Here is a 16,181-nt window from a genome sequence, read left to right as displayed (position 1 = left end):
TTCCATAGCTGAGCTCTTGGCAGGACCAACACCATCCACTTCCATGATTAGTTTTTATATCTACTTCAAATGTACACACTATCTATTATATCCATGTTAACCTAAACATAGGACGTGCTCCTTTTCAGCTTCCATTGAAGTACAGTTTTGTTTTTTCTTTTTTGTCTCATTGTATATTAGGTAAATGCCTGAAAATATTTTCCAGTGCAGAGTTTTCCAGATTGGTTAGAATCCATTAGTTAAAACCTAGGAGAATTTCACGTTGACTCAAGATAGTTTAAGGCTAAGCCTAAGACTGACCGTAACTATTGCTTGGCCAAAGAACAGTCATCTGCTCTTTGTTATTTTTTGTTTGTTTGTGGAAGGAATGATACACAAGCAAATCTTGTTGGGGTGCAAATATTCTAACTTTTCATATTTTTTAAATCTCTTTGCTTTACTGTATTATTTTTTGGTCAGTTCCTGCTACAACGCTTGAACCTGTCACTCTTAGAACAGAGGCCCCCGGAACAACATTAGGTAATGATACACTGTGTTTTCAACAAGCCTTATCCTGCTTATTGTTGGGCTCAGAGTTTCATCTTGCTCCACGTGACAGTAGTTTTATTCTTTGTGGCCATTTATCTACATTCTTCTTAAAATTATGAAAACTCTTAAATTATCAGTTGTTTTTAATAGAATTAGCCATAGGTGAGCCTACTTTAAGATATTTGCTGGGTAACCTGTTTGAAATTGTGTCATTCTGTGTTTTGTTCAAGCAGTGCTTGTGGTAAAAACCGGTTTTCAAACACATCACAGATCTGTTTCTTGTCTAGACAGATAAAGCCACCAACAACTACTCTCACAGGGCCAAGAGGATCCGTACTTGTACATCTACATTTCTACCCTTTTTCCATTTCCTTAGTATTTTGTTGTTTTGTTTCTATTTAGGTAGTAATGTGTTCTTATTTTAATAGTTGCATAGAAAATGTACCAGAGATTGCAATATTAAATTATAAAGTTCGCATTTAGTTTGACTGTCCTTCATTATCTATTGAAATTTAGCAACAGTCCTTAACCTTTTTGTTGCCCAAGCACACTGCTCTATGAGAGTTTGATTATAATTACTAATCTTTATTTCTTATATTAAAATTGATTTTTGTCTTCAAAAAATCATGTATGATAAAAGAAGATACAAAAGGAATTTATGTATGTGACAAAAATCTCAAACTAAAAAGGTAAATATCTAATAATATCAAATAAGATGTAGAAAATCTAGAGTCATGTTTTTGCTTCCCATAGGTTCCAGAACCCTGGGTAATGTTGTTATGTAATAACCCAAGAATTTCTTCCTTCAGCTTCTAAAACATCACAACAGACAATTCATCCCCATCCCAGACCAAAAACCACAGCAAGTGCTGAAGCACCTGAGTCCAAACCAGGTAAAAGTTTTCCTGGCTTAGAGTTCCAACAACCTAACCCAACAGGGTGACGGGTAATCTTAGTTGTTGGGAGTAACCAGTATGCCCCCAGAGACTAAAGATACAACTCATATTGAGTTGCAGTTCCTACTGTAGAGTTGGCGAGAAAAGCACAGTAGGGGGAGATTTGTAGGGCAGCCGAATGCCTCATACTTCCTCTGTAAAGATCTCTGTTGCTGTACACTTTATTAACTTCCACTTATCTTTTGAAAATAAAGCTTCTCTAGAAAAATTAGGCATATTCAGTTCAAATTGATAAACATTAAGTGCCTTCAGTAGCCTCCAAAGGTGCTATTGTATCAGATGTGGAAGAGGTGTTTTAATCCTAAAATCTGCAAGACAGTTAAAAACAAAAGCCTTTCCTTGGTAAATAAAATAGAAGATGGCAATATACACACCTATGAAAATATAGGATTGATATTTGTGTGCTATCAACAAGATGTGCTAGGTATATAAATCTTCGGGGCAGGGAAAGATAAGTTTAGAAAGAATGAAGCCTTACTTATTTGACTAAGTATAAACATAATGCTAGATTTCTGATTTATATTCACTTAAAACTTTGATATAGCTCCATTTACTCTGGAATCTAGTATTACTACTAGGTTACTGCTTAAAGTCTAGAGCGCTTATTGTTTTGTGATCTAAAAACATTTGAGGCTTGAAACTTCTAATCCAATTCTGAGAATATAAAGAAATACTATGATACTATGTTGTTTAAAAAAAAAAACAGGAAATTAATATGTGATGCAATATTATTAACTAAAGTACAGATTTTGTTCCAGTTTCACAAAATTTTATGCTAGGGTCCAATATTTGTTTTCATACCTTATTCAGCTTTCCACATTGTATTTAGTTGCACTGAGCAGCTTCAGCTGCATGGAACAAATTCTGATAAATTCTCTTTTCATTTTTATTCTGTTAAAAATGTTTTCTACTTTTCCTTGTTATGGCTTCGTAGATACAGCCATCATTTTTAAGTGAACATTTAATTTCCAAATATTTGGAATTTTTAAAGTATGTTTAATATAAATTTCTCATTTTGATATTAATTTTTTATTTAAATGCATTCTTCTCTGCAAAAATATAAAAAGTGATGATACTTCTTGCCTTGAGCTTAACAATCATATATTGATATATATGTATATACAGTAGCAATTATTATATGTGTATATTATGAAAGAAAGAAAGTGAAGTCACTCAGTCATGTCCAACTCTTTGAGACCCCATGGACTATAGCCTGCCAGGCTCCTCTGTCCATGGAATTCTCCAGGCAAGAATACTGGAGTGGGTTGCCATTTCCTTTTCCAGGGGATCTTTCTGACCCAGGGATTGAACCCAGGTCTCCCACATAATATGTATATATTATAAATAATTTTAAATACATATATAGTCAATGTTATAAAGTTTTTCATGTCAGTTTCTATCATTTATATTATCCATATTATATTTGTTTATATATATTATCTATAAATATTTGTTTTCTTACAGTTCTTTTTATTATGAAAATAGCAAATATAGGAAAAAATGCATGAATCATATGCATTTACTAATGATTATAAAAGTCATATGTGCAATTTAATAAATAATTAAAATAGAAAAAGTAAAAACAAGAGGTAACCTTTTTGTTTTAAGAAAGCATTCATTAGAGAGGAAAAAAACAGCAGAAAGGAGGGTCAAAGACAAGAAAGTAAAACAGTACATGATAGGAAAATTCAAATGTCTGTAATGACCAAGTGTATATTGTAAACGAGCAAAAAGGACTAAAAATGAGACGCTATAGAAGAGTAGAGACTGGGGCAAACGGGAAAATTCCTTCCACATCCACACAGTTCAGCTATGACTTAGTTTTGCTAATTATTGCCATGCAGACCATTTTCAGACTTTCCAATTTTTTTAGGGTGTTTCCAAAGTTTTAGTTTTTTCAGTAAAATATCCCAATTTTCAAACACCAAATAGGTCAGGCAAAGCACTTTTACTCATCAGATTTAGACTGTGCACCGTTGATGTGTAACTATCTCATTCTTGTTACAAATGAAATTTAGGGACTTGTGATTGTGGAAAACAGCAATTACACTGTGAGCTGAAGGTTGAAATCTGATTGTGGGGAACTTCATATTAAAAGCCTTAGCCATTTTCCTCTGCGGTTTATAGAGAGGTTAATAAAAGATTTATGTGGATTGAAAAATTATATAAAAATTTATTTTAGTTATTCCAAAATTTACTCTGGTTTTGAAAGTTTCCAAGCAGTCACTGTTTCTTCTCTATTGGACAAAGAAAAAGATTTTCTCAGTATTGCTGATTTTGTGGGATAACAATAGTTCAGGAGCATTGACAATGAAAGCTGGAATGTGCCCAAAATAAATAAAGAAAGAAAGTGGAGCCTTGAAATCATTGTGGGACATAGATGAGTAGAAAGATGGAAACGAATAAAATCAGAAAGAGTGGATATAAGTAGAGACTAACCAAAGGACAAAGTCTAACTGTAATATAATACAAAGGATATCTGATTTCAAGGTGGTACTCAAAGCTTTTCTAAATCTTGGTTGGTCCGTGTCAGACTCCCAAGGTGGAGATCGTTAGGCACCTGATAAAGCCATTGAGATTTGATCAAGTATCAACAAGTTCCTCTTTGTTCATGAAGACATGTTCTTTCTTTGCTTAACATGGAGAGATACCCAATCTGATTCATCATGCTGAGGCCTCAGTCCCTTTCCAAAGATAGGTCCTTATCAATACCCAAACATCCTATGTTGGCTTATTAATTTAGAATCAGATAATAAAAGGAGGAATAAGGGAATAGGTACCTGACTTAGGTACGGCCAATTATTAGAAAACCGATTGTTTACCCTTCTAGTTTAAGAGTTTTTAAAACTTGTCATGTTATACTAGTAAGATCCTTTTTGCAGTAAATGTTTTAAGTTTCCTTTTATTTAAAACAATCATTTGGTTTATTTTTTAATACTTTTGGTCAGTTCCTACTGCAGACTTTGAACCTGTTACATTCAGAACTGATGCTTGGGTAACAACAAAAGGTAATAACACGTGATCCTCAGTAAGTGCATTTGCTTCTCATTGTCAAACTCATTCCATCAACATCACAGCTACAGGTTCTTTTGCTTCATAAAGCTATATCATCATCCTCTGTTATCATGCCATGATATTCTTCATCCTAAAAGTACTGAAGACTCTGACTCTTAAGACAAGTTATCCCTTGTTTCTAAGAGAGCTATGCATGAACCTAACTGAGATCAATTGTTATACATGTAACCATCTGAAATTGTTCTTGCCATTGCATATGTTTTTTAACCAATGTTTTGTTTAAGTTGAGTTTAAAAAGCAATTCTTGTAACCCTAACAGAAGTTAGAAACGGGGGTTCTTTGTGGATCTAAAGGTCTTTTTTTTTTTTAAGCTGTCTATATGATATTTGTTCTTTAACTGAAAAGTTAATGACATGGTCTTATTTTAGGAAACCGTTGAAGAGTTTGTACCATAGCCACCACCATAATATTTTACCAATCATTCTTGTCCTTTTTAATTCAAAAGAGAGTTCTTTGAATGATTCTTCTTTTTAAATGAATAACTTACTTTCATATATGACTTACTCCCAGTAAACTTCCACATGTTTAAAAAAATACTATTATAATAAGGGTGAAAGCTTCAAATTGAAAAGTTTAAGAGACGCACTTCCTAAAATATGAGGAAATCTAGTAGGTTTGAGGAAATCTGGAGACGTGTGTTCTGCTACCCATAGCTGCTGAACTACAAACTCTGAAATAACTGAAGGTTTTCTTTCTTCAGCTCCTAAAATATCAAAACGGACCCGTCGTCCACGTCCCAAACTTAAAACTACAACAACTCCTGAGGCACCTCAAACCAAACCGGGTAATTGTGGGTTTCTCATTAAAGAACTGAGTCTTTGCAGCTCTGGAGAGTCTGGGATTGATCCAGCAGTGAGAGGGGTAGCCCATGTGAGCCCTATGTGCGTAAAGGCACAAAATGGCCTGCTGCTGCTTCCCCCTGTTGAGTTAGCAGAGGAAAATGTGATGAGGGGGTGGCAGGGACTCGTGTGATAGCTGAATACTCTGTCTTCTACATAAGGATCTACTCTTTTATGTACTGTGTACTTTATTTGCATTTTCTTATTCCATTCCATTCTTCACCTAAAGACAAAATGTCTTAAACCAATCTTTTTTTTTTTTTTTCAAGAAACAAACATGAAGTAACTTACCTGTCCCCACAGCCCATCAACAGGTGTGAGGATATCAGAGAAGGCAGCGACTTCTTACTTCTCAGTCTAGAGTAGAGTCAAATTCAGAACCCGCCTCAGTGTGAAACATTAAAAGATTGAACCTAGGCAGTATGTCTGTGCAAACAGAGTTCTTTTATGGAGGGGTTCTAAACATCTCTCAGCTGAAAGAGAGAAAAGTCTGTGAAGGACAGAAGTAAGAAGTCTTAAAATCATGGAGACTGACAGACAAAAAGAAAGGTGAAGAGACCAACCAGCAAGCACAGACTTCTGAGTGAAGGGAGGTTCTGCTTCTCAGTGGTAGTGAAGAGTACTGTGTTTGGAAGGGTCCATAAAAGCAGTTGAAGAAAGTCCTTGAAAGTATGACTCAGAAGTCTGGATCTGACCCAAAAGTATCAGTGGTCTCTCTTGCAATGGTCTCTTCCCCTAGACAGGGTACAGCATTTTTGTGATTAGAACAGAGCACGTTAAGTGCTTTACTGGGCACCACACACTATTTGTTCTTATATCCTGATTTATTGAGTGCTTTTGCCTCAAATAAGGTCTCAGCCTACTTCCAAATAGGTGTTCTGAACAAGATCTGTATGCTTCACTTGGCTTAATTCTTTTCCATGTCCGTAAATACAAAATCTACTTATTGTATACATGCTTATATAGACATGCTATTGTCTTCCAATTTTATTGAGAGAAAATTGACATACAGTACTGTATAAGTTTAAGGCAGACAGCGTAGTGATTTGACTTGCATGTGTCATGAAATGATCCCCACGGTAGCTTTAGTTGTTTAGTTTAATCCATCACCTCATATAGAGAGATGAAAGCAGTAGAAAAACATTTTTCCTTGTGATGAAAACTTAGACATATTGTTTTCTTAAAGCTTCCACAGAAAAGTCAACAGTTGTCAGAACAGTTACCTAAGTATATATTTGGTAAAATGGTTAGATAATTTTCCTAGATCAGTGTTCTACAATGATTGGAATTAGGTACTTAGATACCTAGGAGAAACTCATGTTGACTTTATGAAGATATTTATTGGATTGTGTATGCTATGATTGTCTCATAAAAGAACACCTACCTAGCCTTAGGTGACCAAATCATTAAATAAGAAGTATGTGATTTCAAAAAACTTTCAAATTGTTGTGTACCTACTGAAGCGATATTATACTGGTAAGATTTAATTTGCTGACTTTTCACAAGTGTTTGTTTCATTGTTTTTTGACTAGTTCCTACTACAGATCTTGACCCTGGTACTCTTAGAACTGAAGCTCCAGAAATCGTGGGTAATGAACATGTGTGTCCTTCAAATGGTGCTCTTCCTGTTCATTGTCATACCATTATAGCCACAGGTTCTCCTGCATCTTAAAACCATTTCTAACCCCTCTGTTGTCATTCTATTCCAATCTTTATCTTGTAATTATGCTAAGCTCTATGTCCTCTGTTGAATCTAAGAGAACTGTGTATCTACTAATTTCAGGATGTCAGACTGCTGTGTATCTACTCAACATTGTCATGTGATCATGTACATTTGTTTAAAGTGTTGACTATAAAGCTTTCTTTCAAACATGAATTCCCATTTATCTCTTATTCTTCTCACTTGCGTTTTCCTCATCAATTGTAGAAATGCCATGTTTTTTATTGTATTACTTTTTATTGAATTAGGATCTGTGTGATTGTACTGGTGAATCTATTGTTTCAAGGAATAACGCTTTTAGATAATGGTCGAATTTTTGAACGCGCCTAAATCTTAAACGTTTAAATGATGGGCTTTTATGATAGAATAGGTTGATTCTTTCTCCTTATTTAACAGGGTTTAAGAGTTTCTTGTCTTTTACTGAATGAAGAACCACTTTGAAATTTTGATGAGCATGCCCCAGTTTTTACATTGATCCTTATACTTTTGAACATGTGAATTCATTATTATACCGATGATTATTGAAATAGTGAACAAAATAGACATGTATATGTCAGCTTGTATAGAAGTGCAAATAGGCTGATAAATGGTTTTTCCAATAGTTAGAAAAGTCTAACATGTTTATATTCATAAACGTGTAAAAAGCTCATCAAGCAAAGTCTTCCATACTAGCAAGGGTCAGATAACCAAACATCTAGAACTTCTTGTTGACCACAGTGATATTGAACAAAGTGCACAACCTGTCTTATGAGGTTAATGGATATTGGCCATAATTTGGTCAGATCTACAAAGAACAAGTATGGGTCTCCTTTCTCTCTGTTCTGAAGTTAAAAATTAGCTTCTGAAATTAGTCTTCAAGTACATTTTTTAAATCTCTTTGGTTTATTTTATTGTTTTTGGCTAGTTCTTCCTACCGTCATTGAACCTGTCACTCATACAACGAAGGCTCCAGAAACAACATTAGGTAATGATATTCTGTGTTTCACAGCAGTTTTTTCCTGCCCATTATCTACTCATTCTATCATCATCATCCTCCTCATCATCACATTATCGCTAGCTTCTTAAGACTATCTTGTCATCCTCTGCTGTTCTGCAACTTGATTATCCTTCTCAATAAGAGTATTGAAGACTCTAAAAGAAGTTGCCTATTGTTTTAAAAGATATGCATAGGATTAGGTCAGAGTATTTTTCTACTGTGTAATCTTAACTGAATTTATATCATGTACTACTTTTGTCTAAATGGGGCTCATTTTTAAAGCTGAGCTTCAAATGCAGTCAGGAGTGTCCTTATCTTCTCTAGATGAACTAAAACATAACAATGTGTAGTTCCGTGGCTTGGGAGAGTATTTAAATTTCTTACTGTAAACTACCTATGGTTTGATGATAGTCCTTACCTTTTTTAAAGTTAGAGATTTATAGGACTCTTCACTTCTTGACTTAATTTTATGTGTAAATTTTACCGTAAGACTCTTCGTGATAAAATAATGAACAAAATAGGCAAAAACATTTGGATCTTAAAAATATATGCCTTAAATTTCAAGGAAACATATGTTAGAAACTCTAGTACCTTATTTCCAATACCACCTTCACTGGAATAATAATAATCCAATAATAATCCAATATTTCTTCCTTCAGCTTATAAAACAACACGAGTTCGTCGTCCACGTCCCAGACCTAAAACCACATCAAGCCCTGAAGCACCTCAGACCAAATTGGGTAAATGTGTTATTCCATGGTTTGAGGGGTAAACCCTAGCAGTGTGTCCATGTGGGGTCCCAAAGCAGTGCCTTTGATGAAAAGTAACAGACATCATGTTCTCTAAGAGTTGAGGCATTAAAGTATGGTTAGCAGCTGCTTCTCGGATGAGTTCTTGGTCACTTTTATTTGTAGCAATACTGGCATAGTTACTCATGGTACACCTACAGCTAAACACACATGATCTATTATAGTACATAACCATAGGTTTTTTCCCAATTTCCAAGAAATGCAACAAATTCCTTTCACATATTTTTAACATATATTGCCTAAACAGATTTTCTAATGCAAGTTTCCATATTAGAATCAGAAAATCAAACACCTAAGCCAGTCTCATGTTGACTATACTAAGATTCATAGCAGAGTTCAAAGGTTGTACCTACTTTCCGTGATGAATTGCTCCTATCCTCAGAGACTAGTTGCTTTCTGTGAATTTACAAAAGTTAAAAAAAAAAAAGTTGTCATTCGAAACTGTTTTGAAAGAAAAATTAAGACTTTCTATGTGTGTGTTAAACTTTCTTGTGTTCCCCTGTGTTGCTTTTGGTTAGTTTCTGCTATAAGCTTTGAACTGGTTATTCATAGCTCTGAAGCTCCAGAAGCAACATTAAGTAATGACTTTTGTGACCTCATTAAAAACCCACCCCATCACTATCATGGCCATTGCTCCTGCTTCCTATGATTGCTGTTGTAATTCTGTTTCATGCTTCATCTGATAAGTAGTCAGGATTCTTAATTCAAGAGCTACCTGTTATTTGCAACAGATGTCCCTGGATCCAGGTCAGGAAATCTATCTGCCATGAAATCCCCTTTAGCATTTCATTATGTGATTCAGTGAAGAGTCTGTAGTCTAAATTGTGCCCCTTCTATTTGGTATGTAGATCTATAAAATGGTGATAATTAAGTACCATGAAATTTCTCTGAACCACTCTCTAAGATTCTTTGTGATATTCTTATTATTCTCTTCCTATTTCAAGGAATGATTTCCCTATTAAATTATTTTTAAAAGGTTGCTTCTTGGAAGAGTCAGTTCTAGTGAATATAATTTACAGGCTTAGCCATCATTAACGAACTTGACTATTCCTTATTCTCCACTACAGTTTAGCATTAATTCTTAATCATTATTAAGTAGGAATCTCTCTGAGGATCTAATTATACATAGTAATATCTATATCCTTAACAAATTTTGTTATTGATCTCTGAAAGACCCTCAGTGATAAGGAACAAATTGGACAGTAAAGTGAAATTTTCAAACTTAGGCAGTAAAGCCAAGAAAATCTAATATTTTAGAAAACATTGGTCCACATTCAATGCTGATGGTTTTTAGACCTACAAATACAATAGCAACTCAACATTTTCTTCCTTTAGTTTCAAAACATGGGGCAGGGGGGAACATCCTTCTTACAAACTTTAAACTTCTCTAAGCTCCACAGTGGAAACCAAGAAAATCTATGGATTTTAGTTCAAGAAGTCCTTCCAGCCCCTTGCAGTTGGGTCCCAAGAGTGACAGTGATATGGCTTGCTAGCTTGCATTCCCCGCCTCTGTGCTGTCTAAGAGAGAAGGTAGCATTTCTGCAATTTCACATGGGCCAGAATGCTCATGGCTGGAGGAGATCTATATGGGCCAAACGCATAAGGAGTGTCTCTGACAAAAGATGCGTCTTATTCAATTCTCTTCGCATTCTATTTCATTAATTTCTTTTTAAAATAGCATTGCTTCTTTGTCTTAGGTAAACAACCATTTCCGTGCCCTCTGTGGTCCCAGCACCATGTTAGTAGTTGAGCAAAGTGGGGTGTGGAACAGAGATAGAGATAAAAAAGTAAGGGCATGTTTTACCTCTTAAAGTACAATATAATTGTGAAGAATTGAGTCTTGAATTTTTCTTAGATGAAAGATAACTTGCTTATACAAAAGCAGCTTGTTTGATTAAAAATATAGAAAGAAAACATTTAAAGGAATCAAGGTTCTATGTGGTCTTACAGGGAATAGTTGAGCTTTGAAATAACTTGGACTTAAATTGGTAGTTTGAATGGTAAGAACAAGAAAATAAAACATTTTGACACATATTGATGGTACCTGAGGGGGTGGTCAAACGGGAACATAGAACAAAATCCTCCTAGATGATATTGAATATTTTGTTAATAATACTGTCTTGAAATCAGCTGTAAGAAATTTTTAGAAAGCCCTTGTGGAAATATAGATTCAGATACAATAATCTTTAAGACTCTCACTTTTTCGAATAGGCTCTTGCTTTTTCTAGAAGGATAATTAACATCAGGGATCAGTAAATCAGTGATTTTTTTTTAAATATGAAGTTAGATAGTGAATATTTTGGGCTTTGGAGGCCATTCAGTCTCTATTATAACTTCTCAATTCTGCTGTTGTAGCTTGAAGTCATTGAAGTTTTGTTGAAACACAGCCACACATACAAACTAAGATGATTCAAGGCATATTTGTATATCACTTACATCTTGGCCTTGAGTCATTTTAGTTGGTACGTGTGGCTGTGTTTCAACAAAACCTTATTTGAATTTCATACCATTTTTTACATGTCATAGATTATTACTCTTTTAATTTTTTTCAATCATTTAAAAATGTAAAAGTCATTTAGTTCACAGGTCAGGAAGAGGGCTGGACTAAGGGATGCATAATTTGCCAATCTCTTCTGCATACCTATTCATAACACTGTGATTCTGAAGGTCTTTGTATTGCTACCTTTGTCTAAATTCTGTGACATAAATTATCCATAATTAGTTTGACAACTTAGACCCTCTTCTTTCAGCTCCCACTGAACTGCAAACTTTTATTTTGAAGCCAGTGACATCACCAAGCCTAGAAATGACACAAAGTCAACCTGGTAAATAGATTATTTAATCTGCCTGGATACACCGTTGAGCTTCAGGGAACACACCCCAAGTATTGTATTTCCAAACATTGAAAAATGCAAAAGAATACGCATTTAACAACTCTACATATGGCATATGTTCTTTCCATGATTGCAAATAAATGTAAATTAGTAATACATTATTTTCATATGAATTGTTATTCAACTGTATAGAAATACTTACCTTCATTTCATTGGGTTTACTCTGTATCAGAGAATAATCACATATCTGATTAAGTAGTCAACAAAACCACTTAGAAGAGCTGATTCTATTCTCTACCTTTATTTTTCACTAAGCTACAAACTTGTGATTCTCTTCAGTAGTAAGCTAAATTTGTGTTCTGCTATGTAAAAAGAATGCTCATTCAGTTGTGACCATTAAGAAAGAAAAAAGTTCTCACTTCACTGAAGATAACAAAATTTCACCTTACACAGTATGAACCTAAACATTATTGCCCTTCAAAATTAAAAGCAAATTTTTAAGATTATGCTTAGTAATGCTGTTGCAACCCTCTGACATTTATTTTGAAACACCAGATGTTTATTTTTTCCTAACAGGGTTATAATTTCTTTTCATCCCCTTTGTGTATCTCTTAACTAGTTAAATGGCATTTTGATGCTTATGTTCATGGAACAAGGTATGGTTGTTAATGATAACCTACAGTACTTATAAAATTATGAATTCAGTTATTAGGGTTTCCTTTAGTGTTAATAGTACTATTGTTATTACAGTAACAGCTCACATTGAGTACTTTAAAGTACAAGGCACGTGTCTAAATACTTTGTGTGAATTTATTCAATGCTTGCAACAAGTCATCCTTGATAAATTGTACCATTTTGTGTTTTTTGCTAGTTTCTGAAGTCCTGGAATCGCTTACATTTAGCACTGAGTCATCAAAGGAAGCTATAGGTAATAATGTTCCCCAATGGGAAGTCAGGTATATGTGCTTTTCCATCACATTGCAGAAGTCATCTTGGGATGTCCTCATGCTTTGTAACATTTCATGGCTTCTCACATCTTGCCTGTGCTCATCCAGTGAATCTTGACAATTAAATATTATATACAGCACATTGTGTTAGTGCCTGCTGTGTTGCTATGCAAGCGTCACAATTTCCTTACTTAGTTCCCTCTCACTCTGAATGCAAAATTTCATTTTTTAATATTCTGAGCACTCTTTTCATGCAAATATGCACAGCCTATTTTTCATTTTCATTTTTAGGATTCATCCTCATGCTTTCAAAGAACTCACTCTATGTCTTTTTCTCACTGGAATCCTTAAACAAAAATATGTAAGGAAATGAAGTTATCTGCTTTGCTGCAGGTGGAAATTGCTGTAGATCCTGCTAGCTCGTGTGTGCGTGTGTGTGTTCCACACTGCACACTGCCTTCATTTCTGCCCTCTTAAATTGTAGCCATCTTCATATTCTACCTAAATGTTACTTATTCTCACAAATCTATCTACTTAGGATAATTAACCTCTGTTTTCAAATTAAACAGTGTTCCATTACAGTGGGTGCTATGGGCTGCCCACCGCTAACCCACCATTCGGTTTCTTCTCTAGCACCAACTGAAATAGATTATGTCTATTCCACCGCCAAAGCACCACTCAGGCCAGAGGAGCCAGAGACAGAAGGTGGTAAAGGTTTTCATGCTTTGATTCTTTTATTCAAAATATTCTAATTAGTATCTATTACTTTTCATAGAATATGAAAGTCCAAGCTGGGGTACTTGTTCTACAGTTCAATCGCTTTGAAGAGCCATAGCTTCTAAAATCCTTGAATTCCTAAAATTAACATGATAATTGACTTTCTGAATACAGGAATAAACTTCAGTTTCTCTGTGGTATCTATATATTGAGACATAATAACACTTGACAGTTAATGACAGTTAAAACATAAATCTTGGAGGTTGAGGATTATAGAATAGGACGTCCCTCTCAGATCGCTTTTTTCTTATCCTAACCCGTTGTCCTATCTGTAAAAATGTGATGCAGATCCCCAAGAGAATGAGGTTGATATTCAAGAAAGAAATACTTGACTGCAGCTTACCATCTTACACTTGTTAAAATTGTTCTCCTTTGTTTTGATGCAGTTGTGGAATCTATTACACATGTGTCTGAACCACCCGAGACCACGCTAGGTAATGATATACCCGGGCAGCTTTCGTCCTCATTGTCACCATCACCAGAAAACCCACGTTCTCCTTCATTGTGAATCCATGTTGCAACATCATTCTTCCTCATCACAGTTAATTTTCTTTCTACATGCTTCTCTTCATAACCATTGTCCAAAAAAGTGTCTTCTCTCATTCAGCTTTGTATCTAGATCTTGGCCTCTTGCTATTTCAGTCACTGAAACTGTCAAATCTAAAGCATCTTTTTCCTAAGGTTGAACATTCTGCCAGTTTGGTTTTATGTTGAATATTTCAGATAATATATTTTTGTACGATGATCCACTTATAACTTCTGCCCTAGCAACACACTTTTCATTAGCAGTCATTTCATCACATTGATTTACTTGTTTGATTTTTTTCTTTGTTAAACAAAATTCAGTGCTGCTGAATGGCTTATGCTTTAACAGTTTTTATTACTTTGTTTTATGGTTACTCTTGAACATATCTTTCTGGAATTATTGGGGGAGGTACTAATGTGGAGCGATGATTTAAAAATTAAGGATATTGCTTACCTTGAAAGTGTTTTACAACCTGGCATCTCTAAGCAGTTTTTAAACTAAATACATTATTAAGAAGTAGGAGTGGTATTCACTGCAACTTTTTTTTCTGTAAAATCTGCTTGTTACCATCCTTTCTGTACTAAAGGTGCATGAAACACTATAGTAACCCTGGGTCCGTTCCTTCAATTACTGTAGAAACATCACCTCTGCCTCCCCAAACTGTAATTCTAGCCAGCCCAGATGCACCTCAGACCACGCTGAGTATTGTTTTGTATTTCATGTAGAAAGTGAATGTTCACAGAACTTAAAAGAACAGGAAGATGATAGTTGGGCACTATGACTAGCTGTTGGAAGCCATGATTGCTGCTCACAGTCTCTGATGGGCGATCCTACCTTTCTGATACCCCGTTCCTCTTTCAATCCATAATGCATAGCCAGTCCCATAGCAGTGTTGTGAATATCATTTAGGATTAACTGAAACACACCTCTCAGCTACTCCGCAAGTCTTTCATATAGGAAATAGTAATATTTCTGGGAAAGAACATTTATATTCTATTTTAAAACATAAATATCCCAATTTTAAATGCGTTATCACCTTACTACTTTCTTCTGCTCCTTCCTGTGGCAGCTTGGCCATTTCACTGGATACAAATAAGAGAAACTGAAGTCACACCAGTTAGTTGGCAAGTCATAAGGGTTTCCTTGGCGGAATTTGAAATGTAGGAAAACACAGCATTAATGCAGATAGCTAAATGTACTTCTTACAAGGAAAAAAGTCTTTCAGTGTCTACAGGCTCTCTCAGAACAGCAGTTTATCATATATAAGCTCAAACTTGTATTTTGATGGCCATGAAACTATTTTATATGGCTCTGTTTTATTTCCAAAGGAGATATGGATATTAATTTTATTCATTAATTTATTCATATTATCAATTTTATTCATTGTCCATATAAACTATTTTATATGGCCCTACTTCCAAAGGAGATATGGATATTAATTTTATTCATATAATTATTCATTAATTTTATTCATTGTCAGAATGCCCCATTAAACTTTGCCTATTAAACTCACAGGTTAATTTTACCAAAATTCCACACTGACTGTATTAATTGGGTCTGTGTCTATTATCTCTAATGTTTTCAAGTTTTTTTTAATAGCTGTGGTTATTAATATTATTGAAATATTTAATTGCTGATACTACCAGTGATACCAATCTCATTCTGAATTATTTTTTATAGAATTGCTTCATAACACACCTTTACGTACAGATGGTCTCTTATACCCCAAGGCTGCAAATAACCTATCAGTATGAACCTCAGCAAGCAAAGCAATTCAGAGTCACAGTATCACAAGACTAAGAAAACTGTACAAGTATAGAATTGTAGGGTTGGAAGGGTTCTTAAAAGTCCTTTACTTTTGATGAAGAACCCGAGGTTGTAGACCAAATGATCAGCAAAGTGAGTTCTTAATCTCTGGCTCCTAAACCAGTATAATCTCCAACATATCTTGTTCCTCTTTCTACAGGCGAGAAGATTCCACTGAAACCATTGCATGCTTTGTATATTTTAATTATCAGAAAGAAGTCTCTACAGACTCAACTTCTTTATCTAATAACTCTTATTTTCAGCAAGCTTTTCTTAAGGGTCTGAAACTCCATGACCTTGGAAACCATCTACTTCTTCTTGTTTCTCTTTATCTCAGACACTTAATCCAACCAAACAGGTGTTTCCACAAGCTGTGACCTTGCATTAT

The 16,181-nt window shown here is 34.8% G+C and overlaps 1 protein-coding gene across 1 annotated transcript in view; it reads left to right on the top strand.

The window, feature by feature from the left end:
- ABI3BP (ABI family member 3 binding protein) overlaps window positions 1-16,181 on the top strand; it is a 286,106-nt gene that overhangs the window by 185,269 nt on the left and 84,656 nt on the right. The window contains 13 exon segments of the mRNA XM_052643965.1: window positions 460-519; window positions 1,338-1,421; window positions 4,433-4,492; window positions 5,260-5,343; window positions 6,931-6,987; window positions 8,023-8,082; window positions 8,754-8,834; window positions 9,422-9,481; window positions 11,654-11,728; window positions 12,609-12,665; window positions 13,318-13,389; window positions 13,848-13,895; window positions 14,624-14,689. Of these exon segments, the coding sequence (XP_052499925.1) occupies window positions 460-519; window positions 1,338-1,421; window positions 4,433-4,492; window positions 5,260-5,343; window positions 6,931-6,987; window positions 8,023-8,082; window positions 8,754-8,834; window positions 9,422-9,481; window positions 11,654-11,728; window positions 12,609-12,665; window positions 13,318-13,389; window positions 13,848-13,895; window positions 14,624-14,689 (864 nt within the window).

This window comes from Budorcas taxicolor, chromosome 1 (genome assembly GCF_023091745.1).
Source record: "Budorcas taxicolor isolate Tak-1 chromosome 1, Takin1.1, whole genome shotgun sequence".
Classification (NCBI taxonomy): Eukaryota; Metazoa; Chordata; class Mammalia; order Artiodactyla; family Bovidae; genus Budorcas; species Budorcas taxicolor.
This window is presented reverse-complemented; position numbering and strand designations above follow the sequence as displayed.